At 46.5% G+C, this 17496-nt stretch overlaps 1 protein-coding gene across 3 annotated transcripts in view; it reads left to right on the top strand.

Annotated features, from left to right (window-relative positions):
- LOC112219744 (protein NDRG3) overlaps positions 1–17496 on the top strand; it is a 49872-nt gene that overhangs the window by 19697 nt on the left and 12679 nt on the right. For 2 of the 3 annotated variants that reach the window (XM_024381267.2, XM_024381275.2), the window contains exons 4-6: positions 16595–16700; positions 16934–17117; positions 17227–17287. In XM_024381267.2, the coding sequence (XP_024237035.1) occupies positions 16595–16700; positions 16934–17117; positions 17227–17287 (351 nt within the window). Of the gene's footprint in view, positions 1–11609; positions 11976–16594; positions 16701–16933; positions 17118–17226; positions 17288–17496 lie in introns of those variants that run through there. The other variant, XM_024381279.2, reaches the window with a different exon arrangement.

Below are 17496 nucleotides of genomic sequence, written 5' to 3'. Positions count from 1 at the left end.
GCTACAGTCAGAAATGGATCTTCATTATTTTTGTATCTGCTGACAGTGGACAGTGGTCTTTGCACAGTGCAAGGTACATGCTTATGAAGGTTGCACTTCAACAGTAAGGTGGATGCTGCCTTTCCCAGGGACTGTAAACAGTTAACCAATGCTGGCTTTCCCAGCCTCCATGTAGTCATCCCTATTCTCTGCATCACGTCCTGGGCTAAATATAGCTACTGCAGGTAGGATGGTAAACATACTCAGTAGAGCAGGGCTGGTGCTCTTTTCCTCCATGTGGGCCTGTCTGCGCACCCACCCCCCCTTCATGCATACACTCAGACACGTGTATAGGCATTGTCAGACACACAAACACACACTTTCAGACATATTCCTTTTACCACATCCATCGGGACATTGTACCAGCAGAGTTTGCATCTAGCCAGTAAATCCACCAGGATTTGTATAATTATTACAGAGCTCCCATTAGTCATTCTACTGCAGCACTGCTGTGACATCAGAGACGGTGTGTGGATGGGAAGGGACGACAGGGCCCGATGGTGTGGCATAGGGTACCAGTCTTCATTCTCCACCTGGATGATGATGCAGTCCCAACCTGAGGATGTTTCTCTTACATCACACTGAGGTAGCCACAATTTATTCATTTTTTTACATTTATTTAGGACAAAACACATCGCGACAAGTGAGACACCACAACACTACATAAAGAGAGAAGTAAGACAAAAACATAGCATAGTAGATGTGTGTCACCCTCCCTCCCTTCACACATTCTTATATGTTTACACTCTTGGCAGGAATTCTGAACAAAATGATGGAGCTAGACATGGCTATTCAAAATGTGATGCTAAATGAGTGCAGAATCAGGAGACGTGCTCTGGGAGCTGCAGTGGCACTTAGGGGGGAGTAACGGGGTGCTTAGCTCTGTTCAACATAAATCAAATCAAATCAAATCAAATTTTATTTGTCACATACACATGGTTAGCAGATGTTAATGCGAGTGTAGCGAAATGCTTGTGCTTCTAGTTCCGACAATGCAGTAATAACGAGCAAGTAATCTAACTAACAATTCCAAAAAAACACTGTCTTATACACAGTGTAAGGGGATAAAGAATATGTACATAAGGATATATGAATGAGTGATGGTACAGAGCAGCATAGGCAAGATACAGTAGATGATATCGAGTACAGTATATACATATGAGATAAGTATGTAAACCAAGTGGCATAGTTAAAGTGGCTAGTGATACATGTATTACATAAGGATGCAGTCGATGATATAGAGTACAGTATCAACGTATGCATATGAGATGAACAATGTAGGGTAAGTAACATTATATAAGGTAGCATTGTTTAAAGTGGCTAGTGATATATTTACATCATTTCCCATCAATTCCCATGATTAAAGTGGCTGGAGTAGAGTCAGTGTCATTGACAGTGTGTTGGCAGTAGCCACTCAATGTTAGTGGTGGCTGTTTAACAGTCTGATGGCCTTGAGATAGAAGCTGTTTTTCAGTCTCTCTGTCCCAGCTTTGATGCACCTGTACTGACCTCGCCTTCTGGATGACAGCGGGGTGAACAGGCAGTGGCTCGGGTGGTTGATGTCCTTGATGATCTTTATGGCCTTCCTGTAGCATCGGGTGGTGTAGGTGTCCTGGAGGGCAGGTAGTTTGCCCCCGGTGATGCGTTGTGCAGACCTCACTACCCTGGAGAGCCTTACGGTTGAGGGCGGTGCAGTTGCCATACCAGGCGGTGATACAGCCCGCCAGGATGCTCTCGATTGTGCATCTGTAGAAGTTTGTGAGTGCTTTTGGTGACAAGCTGAATTTCTTCAGCCTCCTGAGGTTGAAGAGGCGCTGCTGCGCATTCCTCACGATGCTGTCTGTGTGAGTGGACCAATTCAGTTTGTCTGTGATGTGTATGCCGAGGAACTTAAAACTTGCTACCCTCTCCACTACTGTTCCATCGATGTGGATGGGGGGGTGTTCCCTCTGCTGTTTCCTGAAGTCCACAATCATCTCCTTAGTTTTGTTGACGTTATTTTCCTGACACCACACTCCGAGGGCCCTCACCTCCTCCCTGTAGGCCGTCTCGTCGTTGTTGGTAATCAAGCCTACCACTGTTGTGTCGTCCGCAAACTTGATGATTGAGTTGGAGGCGTGCGTGGCCACGCAGTCATGGGTGAACAGGGAGTACAGGAGAGGGCTCAGAACGCACCCTTGTGGGGCCCCAGTGTTGAGGATCAGCGGGGAGGAGATGTTGTTGCCTACCCTACCCATAACAATTCAGTCCTCCTTAGATCTAGCAGAGACAATGGTGTGATCCATTTCAGATATATTGTTCTATGTACAGTGAGCTCCAAAAGTATTGGGACAATGACATTTTTTGCTGTTGTTTTGGATGTGTACTCCAGCTCTTTGGATTTGAAATGATACAATGGCTGTGAGGTTAAAGTGCAGACCGCTTTAATTTTCATCCATATCGAGTGAACAGTTTAGAAATTACATCACTTTTTGTACATAGTGAGAAAGTTACAGACACATAAATATCCTACCCCCACACATAAGTGTATTAAGTTTTTCCCAATACTTTTTGTCCCGCTAAAATGGGTGGACTATGTACAAAAAGTTTCCAAACAGTTCACCTGATATGAATGAAAATACCCTCAAATTAAAGCTGACAGTCTGCACTTTATGTTCATAGTCATTGTATCAGGTTAAATTAAATTCAAAATGCTGGAACACAGAGCCAAAAAAAACAGCCCAATCCTTTTGGAACTCACTTTATAAGCTAAAAAACCTGACAACCTCTTAGGCTTGATCTTAGCCTCCTCCAGGAATGCACTCTCCTCTCTCTTCCTCTTCAGTGGGTGGAGAAAATGGCTTCATATGAAATCAAACTGGGATTGCAAGTCATTGGCCCTCTGTGTTCTGCTGATCTCGTTTAGCCCAGGGGAGGGCGCTCTAAGCCTGACTGATGGTGCAGAGCAGAGGCGCTAGACCTTTGTGTCTAAGATGTGCCTGTACAATGCAGAAGGCTAATGTGGTTAATATATTGGTTAATGTAGCTCTGAAGGAGAAGTGGGGAAAACAGTGCAATGAGAAGAAGTACATCAGTGTCTTTTTAAGCTGCTATCCCTGTCCTCCACTTTCTCCTCTGTCCGTCCGTCTCCTTGGATGGGGTGGTTGGTGCTGAGACAACAGTGTCTGTATGACTCATAGGGATGGAGAGGTGACAGCTTGGCTCTGACACTGTCACTGGCCTGCCTTTGGCAGAGAGACATAGAAACAGTCTCTATGATTGCGTTCTGAGGTGACACTGGAATTAAAACAAAACAGACTCTAATCAGAAATGTATACCTGAAATAAAATGGTGGTGATTTATCAGTGTGTGTGGAGATAGCAGTCACATGTGAACAGATTATTGATAATCCAGGTGGGGGGTTTACCAGAGATGCATGCATCATCATTAGACCAGTCAACAGGTGCTTGTACATTGTAAATGTGTCTGTCACGTCCTGACCTTAAGTTCCTTTTTTATGTCTCTGTTTTAGTTTGGTCAGGGCGTGAGTTGGGGTGGGCATTCTATGTTGTGTATTCTAGGTTTTGTATTTCTGTGTTTGGCCTGGTATGGTTCCCAATCAGAGGCAGCTGTCGATCGTTGTCTCTGATTGAGAACCATACTTAGGCAGCCTGTTTTCCCACTATGATTTGTGGGTAGTTGTTTTCTGTGTCTGTGTGTTTTACCATACAGAACTGTTTCGGTTTTCATTTATTTCTATTGTTCTTTTTGTATTCAGTGTTCGGTTTATTTCACTAAAATATGGACACTTACAACGCTGCGCATTGGTCCGATCTTTCCTACTCCTCCTCAGAAGAGGAGGAAAACCGTTACAGAACTACCCACCACCAAAGGACCAAGCAGTGTGGTTACCCGGAGCAGAGGGTTCTGGACTCCTGGACTTGGGAGGAGATACTGGAAGGCAAGGGACCCTGGACACAGGCTGGGGAATATCGCCGCCCCAAGGAAGATCTGGAGGCAGCGAGAGCTGAGCGGCGGCAACATGAGGTAAGGCAGAGCAACAGGCACGAGAGGGGGAGGCACACGGGGAGATTGGCGGAGTCAGGCGATAGACCTGAGCCAACTCCCCGTGCTTACCGGAAGAAGCGCAGTACTGATCAGGCTCCGTGTTATGCGGTCAAGCGCACGGTTTCGCCAGTACGCGCTCATAGCACGGTGAGCTATAGGCCAGCCCCCCGCAAGTGCCATGCGAGAGTGGGCATCCAGCCAGGGCGTGTTGTGCCAGCTCAGCGTGTTTGGTCGCCGGAATGCCGTTTCGGGCCCAGGGTATCCTGCGCCGGCGCTGCGTGCTGTGTCTCCATGCCGGGCGAATGCATTGAGCCTAAGGGAGAGGTGCGAGTGGTATGCACCATATCTCCAGTGCTCACCCACAGCCCGGTTCAACCTGTGCCTGCACTCTGGAGGGTCCGGGCTAAAGGGGTCATCCAGCCTGGAGGAGTGGTGCCAAGGCTGCGCACCAGAGCTCCAGTGCTCCCCCACAGCCCGGTCCATCCGGTGCCTCCTCCACGCACCAGGCCTCCTGTAGGTCTCCCCAGCCTCGTGGGTCCTGTGGCAGCCCCACACAACAGGCTGTCTCTCCGTCTCCTCCCTCCAGGTTCTCCCGTCTGTCCCGAGCTGCCAGAGCCGCCCGTCACTCCGGCGCTGCCAGAGCCGCCCGTCACTCCGGCGCTGCCAGAGCCGCCCTTCACTCCGGCGCTGCCAGAGTCGCCATTCACTCCAGCGCTGCCGGAGACTCCCGTCTATTCGGGGCCTGCTGCAAGGGTCCCCAGTCTGAGGTCGGCGGTGTGGGTCGCCGCTCCAAAGGTGCCACTTAAGTGGGCCAAGACTATGGTGGAGTGGGGTCCACGTCCCGCGCCAGAGCCGCCCCCGTGGACAGATGCCCACCCGGACCCTCCCCTATGGGTTTAGGTTTTGCGGCCGGAGTCCGCACCTTGGGGGGGTCTATAGTTTTTGACGTCAAATGTGTCGTGTTGTTTTTCTGAGGAGGGGAGCGACTCGGGCCATTTGGAAGTCAGAGGGGACGCAGCCATTGGTGAGGGAAGAGTTGATGATGGAAGTGAGGAATTGGAGTCGAGCAGGCAGGTTGTTGGGCGGCCAGACCTCACTAGACACAGGATTTCTTCTGGAGAGAGAGGGGAAAACGAGGTCAAGGCGTAGGGTACGTCTGTTTGAGTGGGACCAGTGGACTCAATAGGCTGATTGAATGAGGAGCGGATGTCGTTTCAAAGTGGTTGGCAAAATATTGATGTTTTGTTCCTCGAACCACTTAGTTATCACTTTTGCCTTATGGCAAGGCGCTCCATCATGCTGGAAAAGGCATTGTTCGTCACGAAACTGTTCCTGGATGGTTGGGAGAAGTTGCTCTCGGAGGATGTGTTGGTACCATTCTTTATTCATGGCTGTGTTCTTAGGCAAAATTATGAGTGAGCCCACTCCCTTAGCTGCGAAGTAACCCCACACATGAATTGCCTCAGGATGCTTTACTGTTGGCATGACACAGGACTGATGGTAGCGCTCACCTTGTCTTCTCCGGACAAGCTTTTTCCAGATGCCCCAAACAATCGGAAAGGGGATTCATCAGCGAAAATGACTTTACCCCAGTCCTCAGCAGTCCAATCCCTGCACCTTTTGCAGAATTAGCTGGTCTGCTCATGCTCTGAGGACGCGGCTAGAGATGTTGTCTGGGCCGGCAGCGTTGCGAGGGTTAACACGCTTAAATGTCTTACACACGTTGGCCATGGAGAAGGAGAGCCCACAGTCCTTGGTAGCAGGCCGTGTTGGTGGCACTGTGTTATCCTCAAAGCGGGCGAAGAATGTGTTTAGCTTATCTGGAAGCAAGATGTCATTGTGCACGATGTGGCTGGTTTTCCTTTTGTAGTACGTGATTGTCTGTAGACCCTGCCACATACGTCTCATGTCTGAGCCGTTTAATTACGACTCCACTTTGTCTCTATACTGATGTTTTGCCTGTTTGATTGCAGAGGAAATAACTACACTGTTTGTATTCTGCCATATTCCCAGTCACCTTGCCATGGTTAAATGCTGTGGTTCGCACTTTAAGTTTTGCACGAATGCTGCTACCTTTCCACGGTTTCTGGTTAGGGTAGGGTTTTAATAGTCACAGTGGGTTCAACATCTCCTATTCACTTCCTGATAAACACAGTCACCGTGTCAGTATATAGGTTGATGTTATTCTCTGACTCTAACCGGAACAAATCCCAGTCCGCGTGATCAAAACAATCTTGAAGTATGGATTCCGATTGGTCAGACCAGCATTGTATAGTGCTTAGCACGGGTACTTCCGGTTTGAGTTTCTGCCTATAGGAAGGGAGGAGCAAAATGGAATCGTGGTCAGATTTGCTGAAAGGAGGGCTGGGGAGGGCCTTGTATGCATCTCAGAAGTTGGAGGAACAGTGGTCGAGTTTTTTAGCAGTGCGAGTACTACAGTCGATATGTTCTAGAACTTTGGCACCTTTTCCTCAAATTTGCTTTGTTAAAATCAACAGCTACAATAAATGCAGCCTAGGATATGTGGTTTCCAGTTTGCATAAAATCCAGTGAAGTAATTTGAGGGCCGCCGTGGTACTGGCTTAAGGAGGGATACACACGGCCTTGACTATAACCAAAGAAAATTATCTTGGAAGATAATACGGTCGGCATTTGATTGTGAGGTATTCTCCGATGGTTGAACAAAAGGACTTGAGTTCCTGTATGTTATCACAATTACACCATGAGTCGTTAATCATGAAACATGAAATCATATAACCGCCCTTCTTCTTCCCAGAGAGATATTTATTCCTGTCTGCACAATGAACAGAGAACCCTATTGGCTGGACCGACTCACACAGTATATTCCGAGAGAGCTATGTTTCCGTGAAACAGAGTATATTATAATCCCTAATGTCTCGCTGGAAAGAAGCCCTCGCCCTGAGCTCGTCAACTTTATCATCCAGAGACTGAACATTTGTGAGTAATAAACTCGGAAACGGTGGGTGGTGTGCACGCTTCCTAAGTCAGACTAGAAGACTGTTCCAAGTACCTCTCCTTCACCGGTGTTGTTTTTGGTCGGCTTCTGGAATCAGTTCAATCGACATTGGGGGTGCAAACAAAAGATCCGCTTCGGGAAAGTTGTATTCCGGGTTGTAATGCTAGTAGTGCTGGTGAGTTACCACCACTCTGATATCCAATAATTCTTCCCGGCTGTATGTATTAACACACAAAAAAATCTGGGCTAATAATGTAAGAAATAATACATAAAAAAACTAATTTCCTAAGGGCGAGAAGCGAGGCAGTACCAGTCAATAGTTTGGACATCTACTCATTCAAGGGTTTTTCTATATTTTTACTATTTTCTACATTGTAGAATAAAAACTATCAAAACTATGAAATAACACATGGAATCATGTAGTAACCAAAAAAGTGTTAAACAAATAAAAATATATTTTATATTCTTCAAAGTAGCCACCCTTTGCTTTGATGACCGCTTTGCACACTCTTGGCATTCTCTCAACCAGCGTCACCTGGAAAGCTTTTCCAACAGTCTTGAAGGAGTTCCCACATATGCTGAGCACTTGTTGGATGCTTTTCTTTCACTCTGCGGTCCAACTCATCCCAAACCATCTCCATTAGGTTGAGGTCGGGTAATTGTGGAGGCCAGGTCATCCGATGCAGCACTCCATCACTCTCCTTCTTGGTCAAATAGTCCTTACACAGCCTGGATGTGTGTTGGGTTATTGTCCTGTTGAAAACAAATGATAGTCCCACTAAGCGCAAACCAGATGAGATGGCATATCGCTGCAGAATTCTGTGGTATCCATGCTGGTTAAGTGTGCCTTGAATTCCGAATAAATAACTGACAGTGTAACCAGCAAAGCACTCCCACACATCTCACCTCCTCCTCCATGCTTCATGGTGAGAACCACACATGCAGGGATCATCCGTTTACATACTCTGCGTCTCACAAACACAAGGCAGTTAGAACTATAAATATCAAATTTGGACTCCTCAGACCAAAGGACAGATTTCCACCGTTCTAATGTCCATTGCTCATGTTTCTTGGCCCAATCAAGTCTCTTCTTCTGATTGGTGTCCTTTAGTAGTTGTTTCATTGCAGCAATTCGACCATGAAGGCCTGATTCATGCTGTCTCTGAACAGTTGATGTTGAGACGTGTCTGTTACTTGAACTCTGTGAAGCATTTATTTGGGCTGCAATTTCTGAGGCTGGTAACTGTAATGAACTTATCCTCTGCAGCAAAGGTAACTCTGAGTCTTCCATTCCTGTGGCGGTCCTCATGAGAGCCAGTTTCATCACAGCATTTGATGGTTTTTGTGACTGCACTTGAAGAAATGTTCAATGTTCTTGAAATGTTCCGTATTGACTGACCATGTCTTCAAGTAATGATGGACTGTGGTTTCTCTTTGCTTATTTGAGCTGTTCTTGCCATAATATGGACTTTTACAAAATATAGCTATCTTCTGTATGCCACCCCTACCTTGTCACAACACAACTGATTGGCTCAAATGCATTAAGAAGGAAAGTAATTCCACAAATGAACTTTTAACAACACCTGTTAATTGAAATGCATTCCAGGTGACTACCTCATGAAGCTGGTTGAGAGAATGCCAAGCGTGTGCAAAGGGTGGCTATTATGAAGAATCAAAATTCCAAGATGGCGTCGCAGTCGGATATGTGTTTTGTCTTGTCCCGTGTAAATATAGTTTTCCTCGTTTTTTATTTATTTATTTAAATCTCACTTTCCATCTACGGGCTGAATATAGTCTCCTGCAACCCGCCTCACCCAATGTGGTACGGATCTGCTATTTTTATACTTTAGAACCGGAACCCCCATCAGCAGCTACCCAGCTTACTAGCTAGTAGTCAGTTAGCTACTGCTAGTGGTCTTCACCCCTAACTCGGACACCAGCCAGCCTCAGCTCCGTCAATACCTGCCAGTCTACACAGCGCGATATCAACCCAGAGCATATCGGACAGCTTTTTCTCTACCACATCTCTGGATTCCTATCGCAAGCTCTGAACCTTTACACCGGATCATTGCAGAGTGGCTACTCCCATCTCCCGGCTAGTCGAAGAGGTCCACCAGTTAATTATTGGGCTACAATACCTCTTTTGCTAATTTCCCTGGACCCTTTACTGCCAACACGGAGTCCCGCCAGTCCATCACGACTGGTCAGCCAACGTAATCATCCGAGGTGGTTTCAACAGGCTCTTCCATTGCGACATCGCCGAAGGCCCATCTGCTAGCCCCGGCCAGCTAGCTGTCTGAATCGCCTTGTCTCCAGCTCGCCTAGCGTAGTTGTGACTACTGAATCGGCTCCCTGACTCACCTATCGCTACTCTCTGAACCCTATGATCACTCAGCTACACATGCCTCTCCCTAATGTCAATATGCCTTGTCTATTGCTGTTTTGGTTAGTAATTATTGGCTTATTTCACTGTAGAGCCCAAAGCCCTGCCCAATATGCCTTAGATAGCCCTTTTGTCCCACCCTCCACACATGTGGTGACCTCACCTGGCTTAACTGGTGCCTCTAGAGACAAAACCTCTCTCATCATCACTCAATGCTTAGGTTTACCTCCATTGTACTCACACCCTACCATACCCTTCCTTGTCTGTACATCATGACTTGAATCTATTCTTCCACACCCAGAAATATGCTCCTTTTACTCTCTGTTCCGAACGCACTAGACGACCAGTTCTTATAGCCTTTAGCCGTACCCTTATCCTACTCCTCCTCTGTTCCTCTGGTGATGTAGAGGTTAACCCAAGCCCTGCAGCCCCCAGCACCACTCCCATTCCCCAGGCGCTCTCATTTGTTGACTTCTGTAACCGTAAAAGACTTGGTTTCATGCATGTTAACATCAGAAGCCTCCTCCCCAAATTTGTTTTATTCACTTCTTTAGCACACTCTGCCAACCCTGATGTCCTAGCCATGTCTGAATCCTGGTTTAGAAAGGCCAAAATCCTGAAATGTCCATCCCCAACTACAACATTTTCCGACAAGATAGAACTGCCAAAGGGGGCGGAGTTGCAATCTACTGCAGAGATAGCCTGTAGAGTTCTGTCATACTATCCAGCTCTGTGCCCAAACAGTTCGAGCTTCTAATTTGAAAAATCCACCTTTCCAGAAACAAGTCTCTCACCGTTGCCGCTTGTTATAGACCCCCTTCAGCCCCCAGCTGTGCCCTGGACACCATATGTGAATTGATTACGCCCCATCTATCTTCAGAGTTCGTACTGTTAGGTGACCTAAACTGGGAGTACCCCAGTATCTCTACTTGCACTTCATCATCTGCACATCTATCGCTGCAGTGTTAATGCTAAATTGTAATTATTTCACCTCTAAGGCCTATTTATTGCCTTACCTGCCTAATCTTCTACATTTGCACACACTGTACATAGATTTTTCTTTTGTGTTAATGACTGTACGTTTGTTTATGTGTAACTCTGTGCTGTTGTTTTTGTCGCACTGCCTTGCTTTATCTTGGCCAGGTCGCAGTTGTAAATGAGAACTTGATCTCAACTATCCTACCTGGTTAAATAATGGTGAAATAAAAAATAAATGTAAAAAAGGTTATCAGGTTCGATAGAGAAGGAGAGACGTTTACAGAGAAAGATCTATGTATTGCTGTATGCACCACTCTCTCACATATACTGACTCCAGTGAATGCATGCATACACGCACACTCACTCATAGATGTGATTTAGAGCAACATGGATTGTTATTACAGTGTAATATAGACATTTGTCAATCTCTTTTGGATACAAATTTCTCTTTTGCAGCCCGTCATGGTGATGGTTCTTTGGATGACCATGGGGTCACAGCTGGTTCATTGCGAAGTCGTTATTGAGCAAAATCATTACTGAATGTCTTCTTACTGGAAAATCTGATGTTACAAAATCATATTGGTGCATTAGAAGACTGAGATCATATTGATATTCAATGCAGACCTTCTTCCCTCAGAGCCCAAAATACCTTCAGCAATTTGATGTTTCACTGCCACTGCCATTTGAGTTTTCACTCTGCCACAAGAAGATATTATTTTATCTTCATATGATTAGCCTGGTTGCTCATTGATGACAGGTATAGTGTTTAATCCAATTCTAGCCCACACATTGAATCAGGATCAGACATTGATTTCAGAGCGCTGCTGCTGCTGAGCTGATGCTGAATTCACTGGAAGGAAGCGGTCAATCGTCAAAGTCAGCATCCCTTCTACAGCACCACTCTCTCTCTGTGACGTCAGAGTGCTGTTTGTCTCCTGGGTTGCCTGCATGCCTCCACTTAATACCCCCTCCTCTCTCCTTTCTCTCTCTCTCTCTCGCTCTCTTTCTCTCTCTCTCTCGCTCTCTCTCCATCAATCCATCCATCCATCCCCCATCCCTCTCCCCTGTTCTCCTCTAGCTCGCCCCCGTTCTGCCCACCTGACCTGCTGAAATCCAATTAGAAAAACTGGTACACAGCCCTGGAAGCACGGATGCGCTGTGCTTACCAATCGCAAATTGCAGTCTCACTCACTCTGTCTCTCCTTCTATCTCCCGTCCTCTCGCTCTGCATCTTTTCCATCCCTCCCACTCTCATAAAAAACATTCACCCTTTCTGTCACTATCTCCTTTCCCTCTTGCTGGTCTAGCTGGTGCAGTTATTCTCTCTAACTCCCCATTACACTCTTGCGCTCACTCTCTCTCTCGCTCTCTCTCTTTCTCTGTCTCTCTCTCTTGCTCTCTCTCTCTCCCTCCTGCGCTGCCTCCCTCCCTCTCTCCCGCCCTCATTGTGGAGATCTTTAAAGCTCCCAGCAGCACACAGTCCTCTCCTGCCTGGGAAACATGTCAGCCATTCTGGACCTGGACCAGATCGCATGCTCTGGGAATGCAGTGGTGAGTGCGTCTGACTGACACACCTCGCTGGGTTTAGTTTCACGGGGCTGGGTCAGGGTCTGGGTAGAGAGACCCTGGCTCTATGGGAGGGGCTGGTCTCCCTGGCTGGTTGGCAGAATACCTGCCTGCCTAACTGCCTCTTCAGACAGCCAGCTAAGCAGCTGAGCCGTTTCAGTGTGCAGAGAGGTGTTTTAGTGCACTTACTGTCGAGACTGTTCGTAATTTGTGTGCGGGGGAGTGCATGTTTGTGTGTGAGTGAGTACGTGTATTTGTGCATGTATGTGTTTTCAACATAGATGGCATGAATATGTTATTGTGCGTTGTAGGTGCATGTCAATATAATGGCATGAAATATGAATGTGCGTAAGCGTTCAGGAGTCTGAGCTACAGGAGAATATGGGTATGTGTCTGTCTGTCTGTGTGTGCTCGTCTCTGCACATACTGCATTTTTTTGTGTCTGTGTTTGCCAGATCGTGAAGAAAAAATAGCTATTTTCTCTGTACAGATCAGTGGTGATAGAGACCAGCTAAACAGGCCTTGTGATCCCTGTGTATGTATCCGTATGAACTACAACAGTCTGACAGTGAAAAGGAATGGATCTATCACCCACATAGCAACAACAGATGTGCAGTCTGAAAGATATCCCACAAGTGCCTTTCCAGGCTAAATGCTGTTTTCAACCCCCTGACATAGACAGGCTCTCTCTGGTCTTGAATTTCCAAAATTAAGGAAACACCAACTTAAAGGGTGTCTTAATAGGGTGTTGGCCCACCATGAGCCAGAACAGGTTCAATGCGCCTTGGCATAGAAGTGTCTGGGACTCTATTGGAGGGAAGCGACACCATTCTTCCATGAGAAATGCCATCATTTGGTGTTTTATTGATGGTGGTAGAAAACGCTTTCTCAGGCGCCGCTCCAGAATCTCCCATAAGTTGTTCAATTGGGTTTAGATCTGGTGACTGAGACACACAGACACACACCCTTGGCAGGAATAGGTGAGGCATGACACATTACTCTGCCTTTTCACTTTCCCTCACCTTTTCCTTCTCTCTCTCCTCACCCTCTCTCTCCTCACCATCTCTCTCCTCTCCCCTCCTCCTCCATCACCCTCTCCTCATTATTTCCCTCTTTTCCTTCTCTGTGTGACTGTGTTCCCATCTTTGGCAAATTCCTCTGGGTGTCACTGCAGACATCTCTCAGCTTAGCCCTCAGCTTAGTCTGTTATAGATCATTATCAGCCATCTCTGACCATACACAAACCTAAACCCCACATTAGCATTCTCCTCCACATTCTATGAAGTTTGTCTAAACCCCCATTGCAGAAGCCTAGTTCCACTGTTGTTAATTAAGGGTAAAAGGGTCGCAGCAGCCATTGCAGTGCTCACTACTCTTCCCCCTCCCTGTCCAGGCCAGCAGCCCCACCCCAGGTCTGTTTGCGTCTGAGGCTCAACTGCGGTGTGTGTGTGTGTGTGTGTGTGTGTGTGTAAAGGGATAGAGGTGAAGGGAAGAAGCAAAACAGAGTGTGAGCATGTCTTACTCCTAGAAAGATCAATACTACCCAACGAGAAGGATCTGAGGTACACTACATGACCAAAGGTATGTGGACACCTGCTTGTCGAACATCTCATTCCAAAATCATGGGCATTAATATGGAGTTGGTCCCCCCTTTGCTGCTATAACATGCACTCTTCTGGGAAGGCTTTCCACTAGATGTTGGAAAATTGCTGCAGGGACTTGCTTCCATTCAGCCACAAGAGCATTAGTGAGGTCAGACACTGATGTTGGGGGATCAGGCCTGGCTCGCAGTCAGCGTTCCAATTCATCCCAAAGTTGTTCGATTAGGTTGAGGTCAGGGCTCTGTGCAAGCCAGTCAATTTCTTCCACACCAATCTCGAAAACCACTTCTGTTTGGACCTTTCTTTGTGCACGAGGGCATTGTCATGCTGAAACAGGAAAGGGCCTTCCCCAAACTGTTGCCACAAAGTTGGAAGTGCAGAATCGTCCAGAATGTCATTGTATGCTGTAGCCTTAATACTTCCCTTCACTGGAACTAAGGGGCCTATCCCGAACCATGAAAAACAGCCCCAGCATTATTCCTCCTCCACCAAATGTTACAGTTGGCACTATGCATTGGGGCAGGTCGTGTTCTCCTGGCAAACCCAAAATTTGTCTGTCGGACTGCCAGGTGGTGAAGCGTGATTCATCACTCCAGCGAACGCGTTTCCAATACTCCAGAGTCCAATGGTGGCAAGCTTTAAACCACTCCAGTCGACGCTTGGCATTGCACATGGTGTGCGGCTGCTCAACCCATTTCATGAAGCTCCCGACAAACAGTTCTTGTGCTTACATTGTTTCCAGAGGCAGTTTGGTACTCGGTAGTGAGTGTTGTAAGCGAGGACAGAATATTTTTACCTGTTTCAGCACTCAGCGGCCCTGTTCTTTGAGTTTGTGTGGCCTACTACTTTCGCAGCTGAGCCATTGTTACTCCTCGAAGTTTTCACTTCACAATAACAGCACAGTTGACCGGGGAAGCTCTAGCAGGGCAGAAATATGAAAGAACTGACTTGTTGAAAAGGTGGCATCCTATGATGGAGCCATGTTGAAAGTCACTGAGATCTTCAGTAAGGCCATTCTACTGCCAATGTTTGTCTATGGAGATTGCATGGCTGTGTGCTCGATTTTGTACACATGTCAGCAACGGGTGTGGCAGAAATAGCCAATCCACTAATTTGAAGGGGTGTCCACATACTTTTGGATATATAGTGTAGATGACTGGATCTGAGGTAGATGACTGGATCTGAGGTAGATGACTGGATCTGAGGTAGATGACTGGATCTGAGGCAGATGACTGGATCTGAGGTAGATGACTGGATCTGAGGTAGATTACGTGTTTAACTTAACTTCTGGGGACCAGAAGTCCCCACAAGAATAGTAAACTAACAAAAATGTTACCAACTGGGGACATTTTGTTAGTACCCACAAGGTCAAATGCTATTACTAGTTGGAATTATGGTTAGGATTAGAATTATGTTTAGGGTTAGGATCTAGAGTTAGGTTCATGTTTGCGTTAAGGTTAGGTTTTGGTTTAGGGTTAAGAGTTAGGGAAAATAGCATTTTGAATGGGACTGAATTGTATGTCCCCACAAGGTTACTTTTCCAAGTGTGTGTGTGTGTGTGTGTGTGTGCGTGTGCGTGCGTGTATGCACGTGTTGTTTAAATTTTTAAAGTTTCTCTTATTTTTTATAGTACGTTCATATGTACAACAGATAATAGTAAATGCGTTAACCTGTTGCATGTGTCTTCATGTTTCTGTTCTGCTGTTTGTGTCTACACTCCGTGGGTGTCTGGTTGATTATTACTGCATGTACTTGTCTCTGTCATTTCATTGAAGTCTTAATCTGACAATAACCTCATTAGTGCATTTTAAAGCATAGAAAATGGCTGGTATGTCTGATTGAGATCTCAGACAGAGATACTGCTGCCTTGTCCTTGACAGGAAGGTTTAACCTTCACCATCTCCAGAGGAACTTTGATAGCCACCATTCTCATTTCTAAAATGGTGCCTGCTGCAGTATTCCCAGCCCTGATTCTGAGCAGAGGAGGCTCCCCCCTCTCTCTCTCTCTCTCTCTCTCTCTTTCTTTATTATTGATGACCACTGGGCCCTGAGACTAGGCCCAGCACTCCCTCATGCTGTTAAACACACACCCACACTCAGATACGCAGTACCAAGTCATGCCGACCTTGCGCCGCGTTGTGGTGTGTGACGTCAGCAGATACTTCTGTCACGAGTCTAGAAAGGTCCAGGATAGGTCTGTAGAACGTTTGGAGGCGCGCCAGGGAATGATGCTGTTATTTTCTTGGTGTGTTACATCCCTTCCTGTTTCAAGTCATGATATCGATGAAGCTCAATTTGCCCCACTCACCAAGACTCATTTACACTGACGACTTAATGCACAGACTTGGAATCATAATGTTACGGATGGCTGTAGTCTCTGTAGTCTCTTATAAAGACATTACCGCACAGAGAGAGGAATGGAGAGAAGTGAAGGCAGCTTCAGTGTCTGAATTTTAATAGCGGAGGGTTACTCCTCCCTGCAGTGGCAGCTTTCAAAGAAGTTGATGATTCTAGATTTTTGCGCAGTCATACCTCGGGACCAGTGCATTTTAAAATCTCCAAGGGAACCAGCTGATCCTCTGCCCGGTGCGAACTCTCAGCTCTTCCTTGTCCCGTCTGAGAGGGCTCTGGAAAGGAGACAGGAAGCTCTGTAGTCTGTACACACTCAGTAATAAGTACTCACACATGATTGGATTTTCAATTTGTTTGGCATTTATTGTCTTTCTCATATCTGATTAATGATGTAGTAAGCTATTATTAGAATATGATCCATAAATCTCTGTCCACATCCCACCCACTTCAGAGCCCCCAACACAGACCCAGAGGCTCTTTGTGTAGATTGAAAAAGATTGGATATGGAAAAACAATGTTTAAAATATCCTAGACCTCAAGGGCCTATTGGGTCTGTCTGGCCACCAGGATGTCTCCCTCCCTACTTCCATACTGTTTACATCTGTCTGCCTACACCCTGACCTATCTGTTCTCCTCTCTGATTGGCTGCAGGAGCATGATATCGAGACTACCCATGGTGTGCTCCATGTGACCATGAGGGGCGTTCCCAAGGGCAACCGGCCAGTCATCCTCACCTACCATGACATCGGCCTCAACCGTGAGTGTGCACGATTAACCCGTATAGCATTATCTTAGACATTATCTAAGATGAAGTGTGGTTCTAAGCATGTAACATAACTTCTATGAGTAATTCTTTAGGTTTATGCCATGGATCTGTGTCTGATGTATGATATGTACAGATTTGTGCCGTTCTTGTGTATCTTGTATTTTATTTTTTATCTCTTATGAATGGGTTTGCATTGCTATCTTTTTGTTCCCCTCTCTGTACAGATAAGTCATGCTTCAACACGCTGTTTAACTTTGAGGACATGCTGGAGATCACGCAGCACTTTGCTGTGGTCCATGTGGACGCCCCTGGACAGCAGGAGGCGGCACCACCCTTCCCCACAGGGTACCAGTACCCTACTATGGACGAACTGTCTGAGATGCTGCCCTCGGTTATGACTCAGCTCAAGTGAGTGACATGGACATTGACCAGTTGACTCATTAGGTGGTGATGGATAGACTGTAATGCCAGTAAGTTGGTGTTGCTGATGGTGTGATCTATTTCCTGGTGTCCACAGGGTGAACAGTGTGATTGGGATTGGCGTGGGAGCAGGAGCCTACATCCTATCCCGGTTTGCAGTAAGTCTACATAACACTGACAGCAGCTCTCTCATCTGTCCATTTTAATTTTCTAAATCTCCTGTCTCTCTCATTCTGGTCTATTATAGAGGTTGTTTGTCAGTCTGTACATCAGTGCTTAACATCCAACCCATGCAGCAGCATTTCACCAGTCCTCTTGTTTATTATAAACCTTGCCATTCTGAGGGAGGTGAATCACCTTGTTTTAC

Source organism: Oncorhynchus tshawytscha, linkage group LG02 (assembly GCF_018296145.1).
Source record: "Oncorhynchus tshawytscha isolate Ot180627B linkage group LG02, Otsh_v2.0, whole genome shotgun sequence".
NCBI lineage: Eukaryota > Metazoa > Chordata > Actinopteri > Salmoniformes > Salmonidae > Oncorhynchus > Oncorhynchus tshawytscha.
The sequence above is the reverse complement of the archived record's forward strand: the minus strand, read 5'-3'. Positions and strand labels throughout refer to the sequence as shown.